The sequence below is a fragment of the Rhinatrema bivittatum genome, chromosome 2, assembly GCF_901001135.1.
Source record: "Rhinatrema bivittatum chromosome 2, aRhiBiv1.1, whole genome shotgun sequence".
NCBI lineage: Eukaryota > Metazoa > Chordata > Amphibia > Gymnophiona > Rhinatrematidae > Rhinatrema > Rhinatrema bivittatum.
Window position 1 is genome coordinate 574,931,773 of NC_042616.1, and position 14,492 is coordinate 574,946,264.

General features: G+C 44.7%; 1 protein-coding gene across 1 annotated transcript in view; it reads left to right on the forward strand.

The window, feature by feature from the left end:
• Window positions 1-14,492, forward strand: part of PIEZO2 (piezo type mechanosensitive ion channel component 2) — a 1,301,103-nt gene that overhangs the window by 628,324 nt on the left and 658,287 nt on the right. The window contains exon 9 of the mRNA XM_029587157.1: window positions 2,709-2,834. Coding sequence (XP_029443017.1) covers window positions 2,709-2,834 — 126 coding nt within the window. The remainder of the gene's footprint in view (window positions 1-2,708; window positions 2,835-14,492) is intronic.

Genomic DNA, 14,492 nt, shown 5'->3' on the forward strand with positions numbered 1-14,492 from the left:
TCCTTGTTGGTTGTTATCTGAATGCAAATCCCCTTTTCCACATTTCCCCTTGCCATTGAAGCAGAGAGCAATGTTGGAGTTGCAAAGGATTATTGAGTAAGGGTAGTAATCATCAGGTAGTAGCCTCCATTCAAGTACTCCACCCCCATGGCTCTTCTCTTCATTCCCTTCCTCTAGCCTTTATGGATCCACAGTGTTTATCCCATGCCCCTTTGAAATCCTTCACAATTTTAGTCTTCACCACTTCCTCCGGAAGGGCGTTCCAGGCATCCACCACCCTCTCCATGAAGAAATACTTCCTGACATTGGTTCTGAGTCTTCCTCCCTGGAGTTTCAAATCATGTCCCCTTGTTCTACTGATATTTTTCCAACGGAAAAGGTTTGTTGTTGACCATGGATCATTAAAACCTTTCAAGTATCTGAAAGTCTATATCATATCACCCCTGCTCCTTCTCTCCTCCAGGGTGTATATATTTAGGTTCTTCAATCTCTCCTCATAAGTCATTTTATGAAGACCATCCACCTTTTTGGTCACCTTTCTCTGGACCGCCTCCATCCTGTCTCTGTCCCTTTGGAGAAACGGTCTCCAGAACTGAACACAGTACTCCAGGTGAGTCCTCACCAAGGCCCTGTACAAGGGGATCATTGCTTCCTTTCTCTTACTAGATATTCCCCTCTCTGTGCAGCCCAGCATTCTTCTGGCTTTAGCTATTGCCTTGTCACATTGGAGACAAGGAGACGGGATCTGATGAGAGACCGGAACATGGAACGAAGATGAAGACGAAGGTTCAGGAACCACAAATGAAGTCAAGGAATGCCAACAAAGAACAGAGTGCCTTGAAGAAGTGAGGAAGGATCACGGAGGTCTCCTGGAAGGAAAACTGGGACAGAGGATCCAGGAGCAGTCCAGCTCCATGACTGGCTCCTTGCGAAGGTAAAGAAGGACTGAAGGATATCCCTCTTTATAGGGCTGAAGAGGAAACGCCCCGGGGACGTCAGCAGGAAGAGCCAGGAGGGCTGCCCACTGCTGGCCCTTTAAAGGAAGAGAGGAGGCATGGCCGCGCACCTAGAGGAAGGAGGCAGGACCTTGGAGAGCAGTGTCCTACTGCGAAGGAGGAAGCAGGCCCCGACATGAGCAGCTTCCTGCCGTGAAGAAAAGATGATGGCGGCTCAGGCCGCATGAAGAGGAGCACCGAAACGGCCTCCTGGCCATGGAAGTGGACGTGGATGGCGGCGGCCTCCTGGCACCGTGGTGAGGAGCTTCAGGGCGGCCTCCAGGCTGCAAAAGAACAGCGGAGTTTGACAGTGGCCTCCAGGCCACAGAAGAGGAGAGATGGCAGCGGCCTAGGCGCGTAGAGCAGGAAGATTCGGCATCCAGGCCGCGCGAAAGGCAGCAGCGTTGGCGGCGGCTTCTGAGCCATGAAGAAAGATGTCAGCGGCGGCTGGCCCACCGCATGGGGAAAGATGGTCGGCAGTCTCCAGGCCGCATGGAGTTCTGGGCGTCGGCGGCAGCAGCAACGGCCATGGCCTCCAAGCCGCGGGAAGAGCGAGCAGCAGTCAGCATTGGCAGCAGCGGCCTCGCAGCCGCGGGAAGGTGGGAGGCTATTAGTGGGCATATCCCACAAGCAGAATCACAACATTATATATGGAGGAAGAATGTTTTGTTATTGATGTTGCTGCTAACCCATGCTGTTAGAGCCTGTGAACCCAGATTTATTCAGTGAGTTTTACTATTGTTCATCTCTGATTGCTAGAAGCCCCAGAAATAAAGATTTCATTTTGGTGCAGATACCTTTTGTGTGTGACCCTCCTTTATCCCAAAGTGTGGGTTCGAGAGATGTATCTGTCAGTCTAGGGAGGATGTTGAGGTGCTGTCAGATGGGTCACAAAGGAGAAAGTAATATTTTTGTGGCATTTCCCATATCCACCTTGATACATACTACCCTTACATCTGTGCCATTTCCACTACAACATTTTTGTGAACCTACAGAAAGACTGGTGTTTAGCTCTCAGACAGGCATCAGACACTTATGCTATTTTATGTGTACCATTAGACAATTACATTGGACTAAATTAATATATTTGTGACTGACATTTTAGAGTTACTCTTTCTTCATCAGGGCATTGCAGAATGAGCTGGGAGGATGATATAATGTGAATATACTGGTAAACTGTAGGTTGGATTACTGCAACAGTGTTTGTTTTGAAAGCTGTAAACTGTTGTAAAGTTAACGGATAGGAAGTGATTTATTAATTGGTGTAAGAAAGGTAAGGGGTGGGTACAGCATTATTAGGCCAGCGCCATCTTAGAAAATGGTGCGGACCATCCATTGCTCCTTCCATGTGACAGGGGCCAACCAATGGTACCGGTAGCCCCTGTCACATGGTAAGGGCAAAGGACCACCGGTGCCATTTTGATTAGTGGCAGCCGACGGCCCGAGAAAGAGAGATCGCTCCCAGGACCCCACTGGACCCCAGGGCTTTTAGTAAGTCTTTGGGGGGGGGGGGGGATTGGGATAGTGGGGGGTGGTTGTAATTAAGTAAATTTGAAGAGTTGGGGTGGGGATTTCTTTTGTGGAAAATCGCCCAAAAAAAAAATGAGCCACAGGAAAATGACATTTTCCATGAGGCGCCCAAACTGCAGCCCGATCCAAAAACCTTAAAAGGTGCACATCTCTAACAGTTTCTCCCACCTGTGTGGTTCATAGATTGACGATGAGGAGAACTGTGACAAGGATGAGGAGGGAGAAGATGCCTGCAGCCCACAATCACTGATTGCTGATAGAAGACGTAGTCTGTGGTTTTCAAGCCATTATACGACTGATGAGCGAAAAGTAAGAGTTGGGGGGAGGCGGGGAAATGCAATCTTTTTTGTATATGCATGCATTCAGATTTGTTTGTAGAAACTCAAACAGTCCTACACTGTTATGTATAATTACAATAGTAATGAAGTACTATTTCACCTCAGGAAAAAAACCTTATAAGTTGATTCATATAGCCACAATAGTTCATATCGTATTTTCTTGCACTATGAATAGAGCAAAAAACAGATCTGTTGACCTGTAGCAACTTTACTGTTTGTCTTCCTCAACCAATAATGCAAGTGTCACCTATCAGTTTGCAGAGAGAAATGTAGTAAACAATTGTGATAATAATTCATGTCCTTATTTTTATTTATTCATTTGTAAATATTTGATATTCTGTCTTTACCTAGCTAGGATCAAGGCAGATCATAGTTAGATATGGTTGAGTTCCAGTACATAAATGTTAAGGCTTATACTAAATACTAATGTACAGGAACTATACATTATCTAACTATAATCTGTCTTATTACCCTTAATAGAAGGCAGTTACTACCAACAGAAGGCATGGGGGTAGCCTTCATAGAATGGCAGTTACTACCGTGAGCAACATGCTTGGCAGACTGGATGGACCATTTGGTCTTTATCTGCCCTCATTACTATGCTATGTTACTATGTAAACAAAGAACGATTTCAGGAGGTGTCATAAGAGATGATAGGGGATTTAGCAGGGATAGTAATAAGGGATTACTAGATGCTTTAGAGAGTAGGGGAACAGAGATACCCAGGGGGAATAGAGTTTATACAAGGAGGTCTGAAGGGTTGAAGATACAGTAGCGTGATCACATTCCAGTAGATAAGTGACAAAAAGGAGATTCTGTTGCTGTCTAGTCACAGCTGTCACAGTTTTGACAATTTACTGAAATTCTAAATGCGTTTTCTCCAAAATAAATTGTGACTATTTGTATACAGCAGCATCCCAGCTCTGTAGTTGCACATCCTGCCTTAAGAAAGTTTGTTATCTAAATTTAAGGACAAACAAATGAATTTGTTAAATGTTTCCATAGTAAGACGTTTGCAACTCTTTGTGCTAAACATTATGCTCCACTTCCAACTTTGTTTAATTTGGATATCATAAATACACCATGTAGAACTTTTTCAATCACAGTTGAGCCAAAATTGGCACATTAAATGGCCATAACAGTTACTGCTCATCGAATGATGTCCTTCATCAACTAGATCTTCAGTTTATCCAGCTGTTACTGAATTTTAACTAGAGATGAACTGATTTTTCTGGTTGTCTTGATCATGATCAGAGGAAAGGGATTTAATGACAGCATTTCAATTTCAGCACAATTTTAAATCACAATCATAAATCTTTAATCTAAAATTGTGTTAATAAAATAAACTGTCAGAACTGGTGAGGAGACTCGGAGCCAGATGACTGATCAAAAATGCAATGCTTTTGTTGAGAAAGATTTTGTCTTACAGCTTGTTTATATCTTGCATAAAACTTGCGCTATTTCAAATTTGTTCAGGCAGAGTTGCAGAAATTTGAGCCATTGGGGATGGGGAATTAAATTTTCAATAAGGTACCTAAATTCAAAAGTAATTGCATACTTTTCAGGCCACACAAATCCCACCAATTTTCAAACACAAGGTACCTGTGTACATTGTCTCTGAATATTGTCTTCTATCACAAGTTGCTACCTGGGCCCAGCATGACCTACTGATGGTTCTCTGAAACACAAAGCTCAGAGCCAGTCCCTTGTAGTAAAAAGCTACTTTATTCCATGCATATGTGTTCATTTCACAATTATAGCTTTCAGTTTCTGTTCTGAGACATCAGGACCACTCCAGTAAGATTCATTGGAAGTCACCTATAGACCAGCCCAATTCTCCAGGGCCATATGGAACCTACTTCTTAACTGTAACTTTGCGGATTAAAAATCCTTAAACAAAGTCTGCGGGCATCACTGCATCTGGGTCTGGGCGAGCCCTCTCTCCTGGTTCCCTACCTGGCTGTGCTCTCTCCCTTAAGAGACACACTGATTCCCTGCACTACCTCTGTAATTAGCCTCAACTGTGTCTCCCAGTTTTTTACCACACCTTTCTGTGGCTGCTACCTTCATCCTAATTGGATCTCTGCTAAAGCTCTCAAATACATTTTCCAGGAGTCTTGTGCTTCCTGTTCCTTCTGGCTTTACAATCCCCCTAGCCAGCTCTTGTTCACTCTTTTTCTTTCTGCCTTCTATTAGTGTTCCCCCTGGGATTCCCTTTAGAGCTCCCGCTTACTTCTGGACACCTAATTGTCTTGACTCTTTAGGCTGCTTGTGCCTATGTGGCACCCCTGTCTCATCATACTTGTAATGTGATTAAAAGGGTGCACATACACTTAAGTGGTGTTGAACGAAGGTGGTAAAGCATGTATGATAGCAGCATGCCTACTTCACATGGACATTTTGAAACTGAAATGTATGCATGTAGTTTCCAAACACACGTCTAATACAGCTGCCTTTTTGTGGCCAAAAGTACATGCATTGTGAAAGTGCTCGTGCACTTTCAGGTGACTGAAAATATGCTAACAAGGATTCAATCAGCCTACCTTTGTTACTGCCTAATATAAGCACATAAATCCAGATTTAATCTTTGAATATTTACCCCTTCATGTATGGTTTATTAATACATGATAGTTTTAGAAGGCTGTATGTATTGTGGACACAGGGCTCGTGGGCCCTTGGGCCGGCCTGCAGGAGACTAGGAAAGGGCTACTCTGGTCTCAACTGAACGGCCGGGAGGCAGACCTCAGGCAGGCGGGGGTAGAAGCGGTTTCACCCTGGAAGCTGGTACTCCCCCGGGAGAAGCCCTTGGGAGTCCAGCCGCTGGGACTTAGGAGATTCACCCTGGAAGTCGGAGCCCCTCCGGGAGGAGCCCATAGGGGCCCGATCGCTGGGACGTGGGTGAGGTGGTCGATGGAGGAAGCAGGCGAGTATCTGGCTTGACTAAGACCGACGGGAACACGGCTTGGGCTGTGGACAGGCTGGAGCCCAGCTTGAGCTGTAAGCAGGCTGGAACCCGGCTTGGACTGTAGGCAGGCTGGAGCCCGGCTTGGGATGTAAGCAGGCTGGAATCCAGCTTGGGCTGTAGGCAGGCTGGAATCCGGCTTGGACTGTAGGCAGGCTGGAATCCAGCTTGGACTGTAGGCAGGCTGGAATCCGGCTTGGGCTGTAAGCAGGCTGGAATCCGGCTTGGGCTGTAGGCAGGCTGGAGCCCGGCTTGGGCTGTAAGCAGGCTGGAATCCGGCTTGGGCTGTAGGCAGGCTGGAGCCCGGCTTGGGCTGTAAGCAGGCTGGAATCCGGCTTGGGCTGTAGGCAGGCTGGAATCCGGCTTGGGCTGTAGGCAGGCTGGAGCCCGGCTTGGGATGTAAGCAGGCTGGAATCCAGCTTGGACTGTAGGCAGGCTGGAACCCGGCTTGGACTGTAGGCAGGCTGGAACCCGGCTTGAGCTGTAGGCAGGCTGGAACCCGGCGTGGACTGTAGGCAGGCTGGAATCCGGCTTGGGCTGTAGGCAGGCTGGAGCACGGCTTGGGATGTAAGCAGGCTGGAATCTGGCTGGGACTGTAGGCAGACTGGAACCTGGCTTGAGCTGTAGGCAGGCTGGAACCCGGCTTGGACTGTAGGCAGGCTGGAATCCGGCTTGAGCTGTAGGCAGGCTGGAACCCCGGCTTGGACTGTAGGCAGGCTGGAATCCGGCTTGGGCTGTAGGCAGGCTGGCAAGCAGGAACCGGCAGGCAGGCAGGAACGGAGTAGCCACGACGATGGCTGACTCCGGGGCTCGAGGCAACGGGGGATCGAAGGAACCCTGTTGCAAGGCACTCCTCGGGTGTCCATGGTGGCCCTAAGTAGGCTGCAGCGTCTGACATCAGACTCAGGGCAGAGCCACCCTCCGGCAGGAAACTGTCCAGAAAAGTGCGAGAGACGTGCGGGCGCGCGCCTAGGGGCAGGCCCGTAATGGCGTCTCCCCCGCGGGGACGCCCAGATCTTGATTCTGCTTCATTCCCAGCCGGCAGGAACCCTTGAGTTAAGGGCCAGGACAGTGAACTTCAAGGACCGGACCGCAACAGTATGATAAGTAGCATATTAATTACTAATGCTGACAAATTGCGAATTAGCTACAGCAACACACAAATGATATGTAAGCCTTACACGAAAATCTGAAAAACTTATATTTTTCCTTATTTAATTAAGGGGACAACTTAGCAGTTCCATAAGCTGAACAATTAATATTTTCCTTTTTGGGGTGATTTTCAAAGTGTGTTAAGTGCATAAAACCCTATTTTATGAGTATAAATTATACTTTGAAAATCAACCTTGGAGTTCTGCATATAAACCTAATATTGCATATACTTATATTTGAAGTTAAATTAGGTATTTCAAGGGATGAGGCTGAGGCAGCAGAATGATTAATGTGCATGCTTTATCTTTTCAAAACCATATGAGTAAATCTACATGCACAAAGTTACATCTTCTCAGGAGCTAGTATAACTTTTCATGTGTATATCGAGACGCACACCTAGTAAATCTGCACATTTTCAAAGCATACTTATGTAGATAAGTCCTCCTCTTTCAATACCCTTTCATATACGTCATAAAGTACTAGTCATGACTCACAATGCTTTAAATCATGACTCCTCCCCCTTTGTATTAATTCACTATTTAAACTTTGCTGATCTACTAGAAATTTAAGGTCTGTTAGATGTGCCATGTCATAAAACTATTTGTTTAGCAGACTCTAGGGAAAGATTGTTCTTACTAGCTGGCCCCATATTATGGAACCTATTATTGGGGTAGACTTATGCAGAGCAGGCATGCAGTAAGAATTTCTAGAAGCAGTTTAACATATATCTATTTCAACAGGCTTTTTATTAATGCTTTTAATGTTCTATTACCATGGTGTTAAAATTTGTTCATAATATGAAAACATTATCATTTTCATATCTGCTTAAATTAGGAATAGCTCATGTCTTTTTCTGTATTTTTGTATTATTTTATATTTTTCAGCTATTTATACTTTTATTTTTAATATCTGTTTTAGTAATATGTTGTTTTTTAATTGTTTTATATTTTATGAATGTATAGTTCTTGTACGCGACCCAGAACACTGGGATGGTGCGGTCTATAAATTTCTAAATAAATCAATAAATTAATTTCCCTGTGATTTCTAGGATGGTATTAATATGATCTACCATTTCTTGGGATTTTTGTCAGCATTAAAGTGTATAATTTGCTAAGCAGAAACAGTTTGTTGTTTAAATTACACCTTTCAAGTCATCTTTTCAAACTTTCCCACACCTTCCTCACAGTGGCACTGTTGTGGTTGCGTATTAATTGATTATCATGAAGGCAAATAATACTGAGGGGTAGATTTTAAAAACTGCGCGATCGCGTACTGTTGTTTGCGCAGCAGGCGCAAACAAAAGTATGCTGGATTTTATAAGATACGCGCGTAGCTGCGCGTAGCCGCGTGTATCTTCTAAAATCCTGGATTGGCATGCGCAAGGCTGCCGATTTTGGGCAGCCGGCGCGCGCCGAGCCGCGCAGCCTGCCTCCGTTCCCTCCCCTCACCTTCCCCTCCCTTCCTCTACCTAACCCACCCCCTGGCCCTATCTAAACCCCCCCCCTACCTTTATCCATGGATTTACACCTCCAGGAGGGAGACGTAAATCCACGCGCACCAGCGGGCTGCTGGCGCGCCGAGACCCGACCCGGGGGCGGTTCCGGAGGGCGCAGCCATGCCCCCGGAACGCCCCCGGGCCGGCGCCACGCCCCAGGCCCACCCCCCAAACGCCGTGCCACGCCCCCAAATGCGGCGTCACTCGGCGACGCCCCCGACCCGCCCCTTTTCAGAAACCCCGGGACGTACGCAAGTCCCGGGGTTCTGCGCGCGCCGGTGGCCTATGGAAAATAGGCACGCCGGCGCGCAAGGCCCTGCTCACGTAAATCTGGGCGGATTTATGCGAGCAGGGCTTTGAAAATCCGCCCGTTTGTGTTTAGATATCCCTCTGGTCCCAATGGTCTGCATTTTCATTCTATCTATCCTTGACTATCACATTCCATAATTTATCCTTATTCAGCAGCACATCCACCTTAAATTTCTGTATCTGATACTGGTACTTGCATTTAATTTAGTGAAAGTAGTTTATACTTTATAGTCTTTTTACTGTATTTGGTGAAGGTCTAACTGTGTTTTGCGAATGTAACCAAACTGAAGTATTCTGCCAGCAAATAGTTTCTGTGCAGGGATGTATATCACCCTGACTTGTTCTGTTTTCCAATAAATGGTGTTTTGGTATTTTAAGGCCTGGTATCGTATTTCCAGTGCTGCCTCTTCATAGGTAAATTTGTTATTGTTCGAGTCAGAGTTAGTGCTGTTAATGGTATGACAGGTTTGCTGTATAGACTCTAAATTTCTATTTGTTTTGTGTTAATTCACAAAGAGGCCGATATTCAAATGGGACTTATCTGGATAAGTAGCAGCCTCTGAATATCCAGCTGGCTAAGGCCTGGATTTATCAAAATGCACTAAATATTGCATGAGATAGGAAAAGGGGTGTGTTTTATGGTAATAGGCAGTTTATCACAATTTGCGCTAATACTTATGCGAAGCGCTAAGTTACCACAAATTGGGATAACATTTTCGTACTATGCGATAAATGCCAGAATTGTTGTATTTCCTACACTGGGGGGGACCATGTTTAGAAGGTCGAAGCTCCCGGAGAGCCAGCCTAGCTGTCAGAGGCCCTTCTACAACCACGGGGGGGGGAGAGAGAGAGACTATTTATAAAGCTTTCATAGCATTCAACTATTTATATGCTTAAAGGAAGGCCAGGAAATAGCTGAAGGTGAGATGTTGGTGGTAGTTTTGGGTTTAGGAGCCAGTTTTACATGCAGAGTGAGCTGTACAAACTTCACAGTACACCTTGGTGAAGATTTGACGTCATTTGGAGTTAGGAAAATATCACAAAGATGAGATTTCTACAATGTTCTCTCACCCTAGCTTGATGGACTCTGTAACAGGGTACTTTGTACTCTGCATGTAAAACTGGCCCCTAAACCCTAAACTACCACCAACATTATCCCTTTTCTTTCTGTAACTTCTTGGCTGTGTAGGTCACCGTGTAGCATAAAACATGTATGGCTGCTCTGGATTTGTCTTGGCAATGCACCATTACAGTGTACTTGAAATACAATTTTCACAGTAAACATTACATGATAGACATGTCACTGCTATCATGTGTTTCTGCCTGATAGTGACAGTAGATTTAGATTTTTTATATTCTGCTTTTCACACTTTTTTAAGCAGATTACATTCAGGTACTGTAGGTATTTCCCTATCCCCAGAGGGTTTACAATCTAAGGGGTTATTTTCCAAGCCACATTATGTGCTTTTTGTATGCAAAAAATGCCTTAACGCAATTTGTGTTAAGCTGTGCAACATGGCTTCATTGCACTGTTTTCACAAATAGTGTTTTGAGAGAGAGAGAGAGAGAGAGAGAGAGAGAGAGAGAGAGAGAGAGAGAGAGAGAACCTAGCTATAAGGCCCTCATAGTAGTTAGGTATTTATACCTCTATAGGAGACCCACTTAGTAACTCGAGGTGAGGTTTAGGTAGTTGTGGCATTTACCGCAATGTGCGAAAAAATTATCGCACTCTTGCGGTAATACCTATGCGAAGCGCTAAGATAGTGCACTTTGCAATAAATAAGCTATTACCATAAAAACATGCCCTTCTCCTATCACATGTGATAGTTTGATGAATCCTGGCCTAAGTTTGTACCTAAGACAATGGAGGATAAAGTGACTTGCCCAAGGTCACAAGGAGCAACAGTGAGACGCGAACCCTGGTCGCCTGGTTTATAGCCCGCTGCTCTAGGCCACTCCAGTAAACGAGGCACATGTGGTATTATACTTAGTAACCTACCTAGCACGGTGTGGCCTGCAAGCCCTCATTCTCCCACTCACATGTGGACATAGTGGCATAAGTGTGCTGGTGCCCCACATGGTCCTCAACCCTGGATAGCTGCACCTATACAAATGCTGTAAATCTCAAATAGCACTGAAGGTGCAATGCGCATGGCAAACTAAAAAGTAGTCACTTAAATGTTGGTCTGCTAGATTGTAAATATTAGACCCTCATTTGGAAGTGCTTAAAGGTGTGCAAGTGAAGTAATACCTCTGTAATGGGTGTGCTTAAAGTCACATGGGCATTCCCAGACCATTGTCATACCAGTGCCTCAGCATTTAAAGAGTCTGAGTACCCTAGGATTTATAAGTGCATATCACTTTGCAGCATATGTACATCTAGTCATTGTGTAACTGTCATGCCTGGCAGGTATAGAGAGTCTTGGTTTTGCTTCCATTACATTTATTTATTTATTTAAAAGATTTTTGTATACACACAAAGTGGAACTAAGTGGTTTACAAAGATTAAAACATACATAATTATAATAAAAACAGGAGGTAACACAAAATTAAAAGGATATAATTACAATCACAAAAAATTGAGATGGGATGAGATGAATTTGAGCAGTCACATGAGCATTGCAAATTTATTTATTTTATTTATTTATTTGAGGCTTTTATATACTGATAATCGTTTAGTAACATCACATCTGTTTACATTCAACAAAAACTCACAACAGCGCTATGCAATATAGGTAATAGCAGCAGTGTTTACAGATAATAATAAACTGAGATAGCAATAAACTTGAGGATAACAATAACTTGAGATAAATGAAAGTTCTATACAATGTATGAGGAAAGCAAGATAGAAGGTAGAAATTAACTTATACAGGAGAGTTATATGTAAGAGAACTACCAAACTTGAAGGCAATATTATATTAGCTGGCAAATTAAATCTCATGGAGCAGGTATGAGAGATTCATGGAGGGGTAGTGAGATTGAGAAGAGGATAATAATGATTATAATGGGCTGGTGATTACTTTATGTAAAGCTTGTATGAAAAGCCATGTTTTGAGTTTTTGTTTAAATTTCTTCGGGCATGCTTCTAGACGTAGATCAGGGGCATGCCTGTTCCAGTGTGAAGGCCCAGCTGTGGTCATGGCACGCATTTTGGTTGCGTGGGAGTAGAGTTAATTTGTGGGAGGGTGTGTGTAGTGTAGCAGCGTGTTGCGTTCTAGGCGGTCTGTGTGCTTGTGGAAGTGCAGGGCATTGTTGAGCCAGGACATTTCTTCAGTGTGTAGGGTCTTAAGTATCAATGATAAAGTTTTGAAAATAATCCTTTGCACAATGGGCAGCCAGTGCAGCTCTTTGAGAATCGGTGTGATATGTTCTGATTTACGTGTGTTGGTGAGTATGGCGCGCTGCTGAGATTTGCAACATTTGTAATGGTAGGATGGTGGACTTGGGTAGGCCAAGAAGGAGGGCATTACAGTAGTCGACTTTAGCAAAAATAAGGGATTGCAGTACAGTGCGGAAATGGAAAGCTTGTGAAAATAAGTAAGTTTTTACTTCTTTCTTGAAGACATGTTTTGTGGTGAGCTGATGGATGTAATTGGGTAGAGAGTTCCATAATTTGGGACCCGCAACCGAAAAGGCACGATTGCAAGTTAGATTTAGCCTAGCGGTTTTTATAGTGGGTACTTGGAGATAGTTTTTATCTAAAGAGCGTAAGTGATGGGGTGGTTAGTAAATTCGAAGAATGGAACATAACCATATGGAGGCAGTACTGTGGTAATAAAGTATGAATAAGCATTAAAATTTTGTATTGAATTCGGTAGTGATGGGTAACCAGTAGAGTTGCTGAAGAATTGGAGTATGTGATCCTTACATGGAGTTTTGGTTTAAGAGTCTGGCTGTGCAGTTTTGAATCATTTGAAGTAATTGTATTGTATGATTTGGAAGACCGATGTATAGTGAGCTGCAATAGTCAAGGCACAGTTAGTAGAGATGTGCATTCGTTTATCATGACTTAGGCAATTTTTTCGAAATTGCCTAATTCGTCGTGGGTTGGGGGCCCCAAACCCTGAAACTGATTTTCCCCGAACTTCAGGGAAATTTGTTTTTCGGATTTGTACAGGGGGAGGGGCACATATTATTTTTTTAAATAAAAACCACCCCAAGCATTAAAATTTACTATAATACAACCCCCCCCACCCCACCATCCTGATCCCTCCCCAAGACTTACTACATCCCTGGTGGTCCAGCGGGGTCCCGCAAGCAATTCTCCCTCCATGCCATTGGGACTCTCGGGCCTGCCTCGCATCAAAATGGCACTGATAGCCTTTGCCCTCACTATGTTCACAGGAGCTATCGGTACCATTGGTCAGCCCCTGTCACATGGTAGGAGCACAAGATGGCGCCAGCCATCCATTGCTCCTACCATGTGACAGGGGCTGACCAATGGCAAAAGCTATCTGCGCCATTTTGATGCGAGGTAGGCCCGAGATCCCGACGGCATGGAGGGAGAAATTGCTCGCGGGACCCCACTGGACCACCAGGGATGTTAGTAAGTCTTGGGGAGGGATCGGGATGGTGGGGGGGGGGGGGGGGTTTGTATTTAATGTATTATAGTAAATTTTATTGCTTGGGGGGGGTTTTTTTTTTTAGCTTCGTTTTCCCGTGTCATTTTTTGGCCGGTTTCATTTTTCCCCACTTAGTTTTTTGTTCGTTTTTCTAAAAAACTAACCAAGGAAAAATGAACTTTACCCCGAAGCGTCCGACTCAAAAAAATGACCTGGTAGAAAAAGACAAGGCTCATGTCTACCAGTTAGGATGAGAGATTGTAACACAGAGCAAATTTTTTTTGGAAAAAGTTTGAGATTTTTTAGTAAATGGATTTTGTAGAAAGATGATTTATTTACGGACATTGGTAGCTTGGAATCAATAAAGACACCTAGATTACGAGTGTGATTATGTATGGGTATATGACAATTATCGAAGATAAATTCTGCAGGGGAAGCACAAGTGGAATTTGGAATGGTGGATAAGTGTATGATTTTGGTTTTTGCTGCATTGAGGGTAAGATGATTGTGTGTTAATCATGTATTTATTGTTTGCGATAAATTGTGACTAGTGAGAAGGTATGTTTTCCAAGACATACCATAAGGTAGAATGAATTGAATGTCATCTCACTCACTCCCTTCCTTCTCCATCACACACCCTCTCCCTCCCCCCCATTCTGCTTTCTAGGCAGACTAGATGGACCATTTAGTCTTCTTCTGCCGTCATTTCTGTGTTTCTATGTTTCATTTCTATGTTTCTCTCCCCTCACAGGCATTCCCCACACTCACTCCCTTCTCTAGCCTTCCCAGACCACTATGTGACTCACCCTTTCTGCTGGGGTTCTGTCATCTTCTTCCTGGCCTGCTTGCTGGAAGCCTGCCGGCAGGTCAGCTTCAGACTCACCACGCTGCAGGGGTCTCTTCTTGCTGGCGGGGAATGCAAACCCCACCAGCACACGATGCCACGGCTCCGCTGAACCTGTTCTTGCTGGTGAGGGGAGGGAACCTTGCCAGTGAGCCATGCTGTGCTGCCAGTCCTCTTTCTGCTGGCAGGAGTGGGAACCCCAGCAGCACATAACTTAATGCGCCGCAGCGCAGCCGGCTTCTCTTCCTGCTGGAGGAGGTGGGAATTCTGCTAGCGCATAATTTCATTCGCTGCGAGGCAGCCGG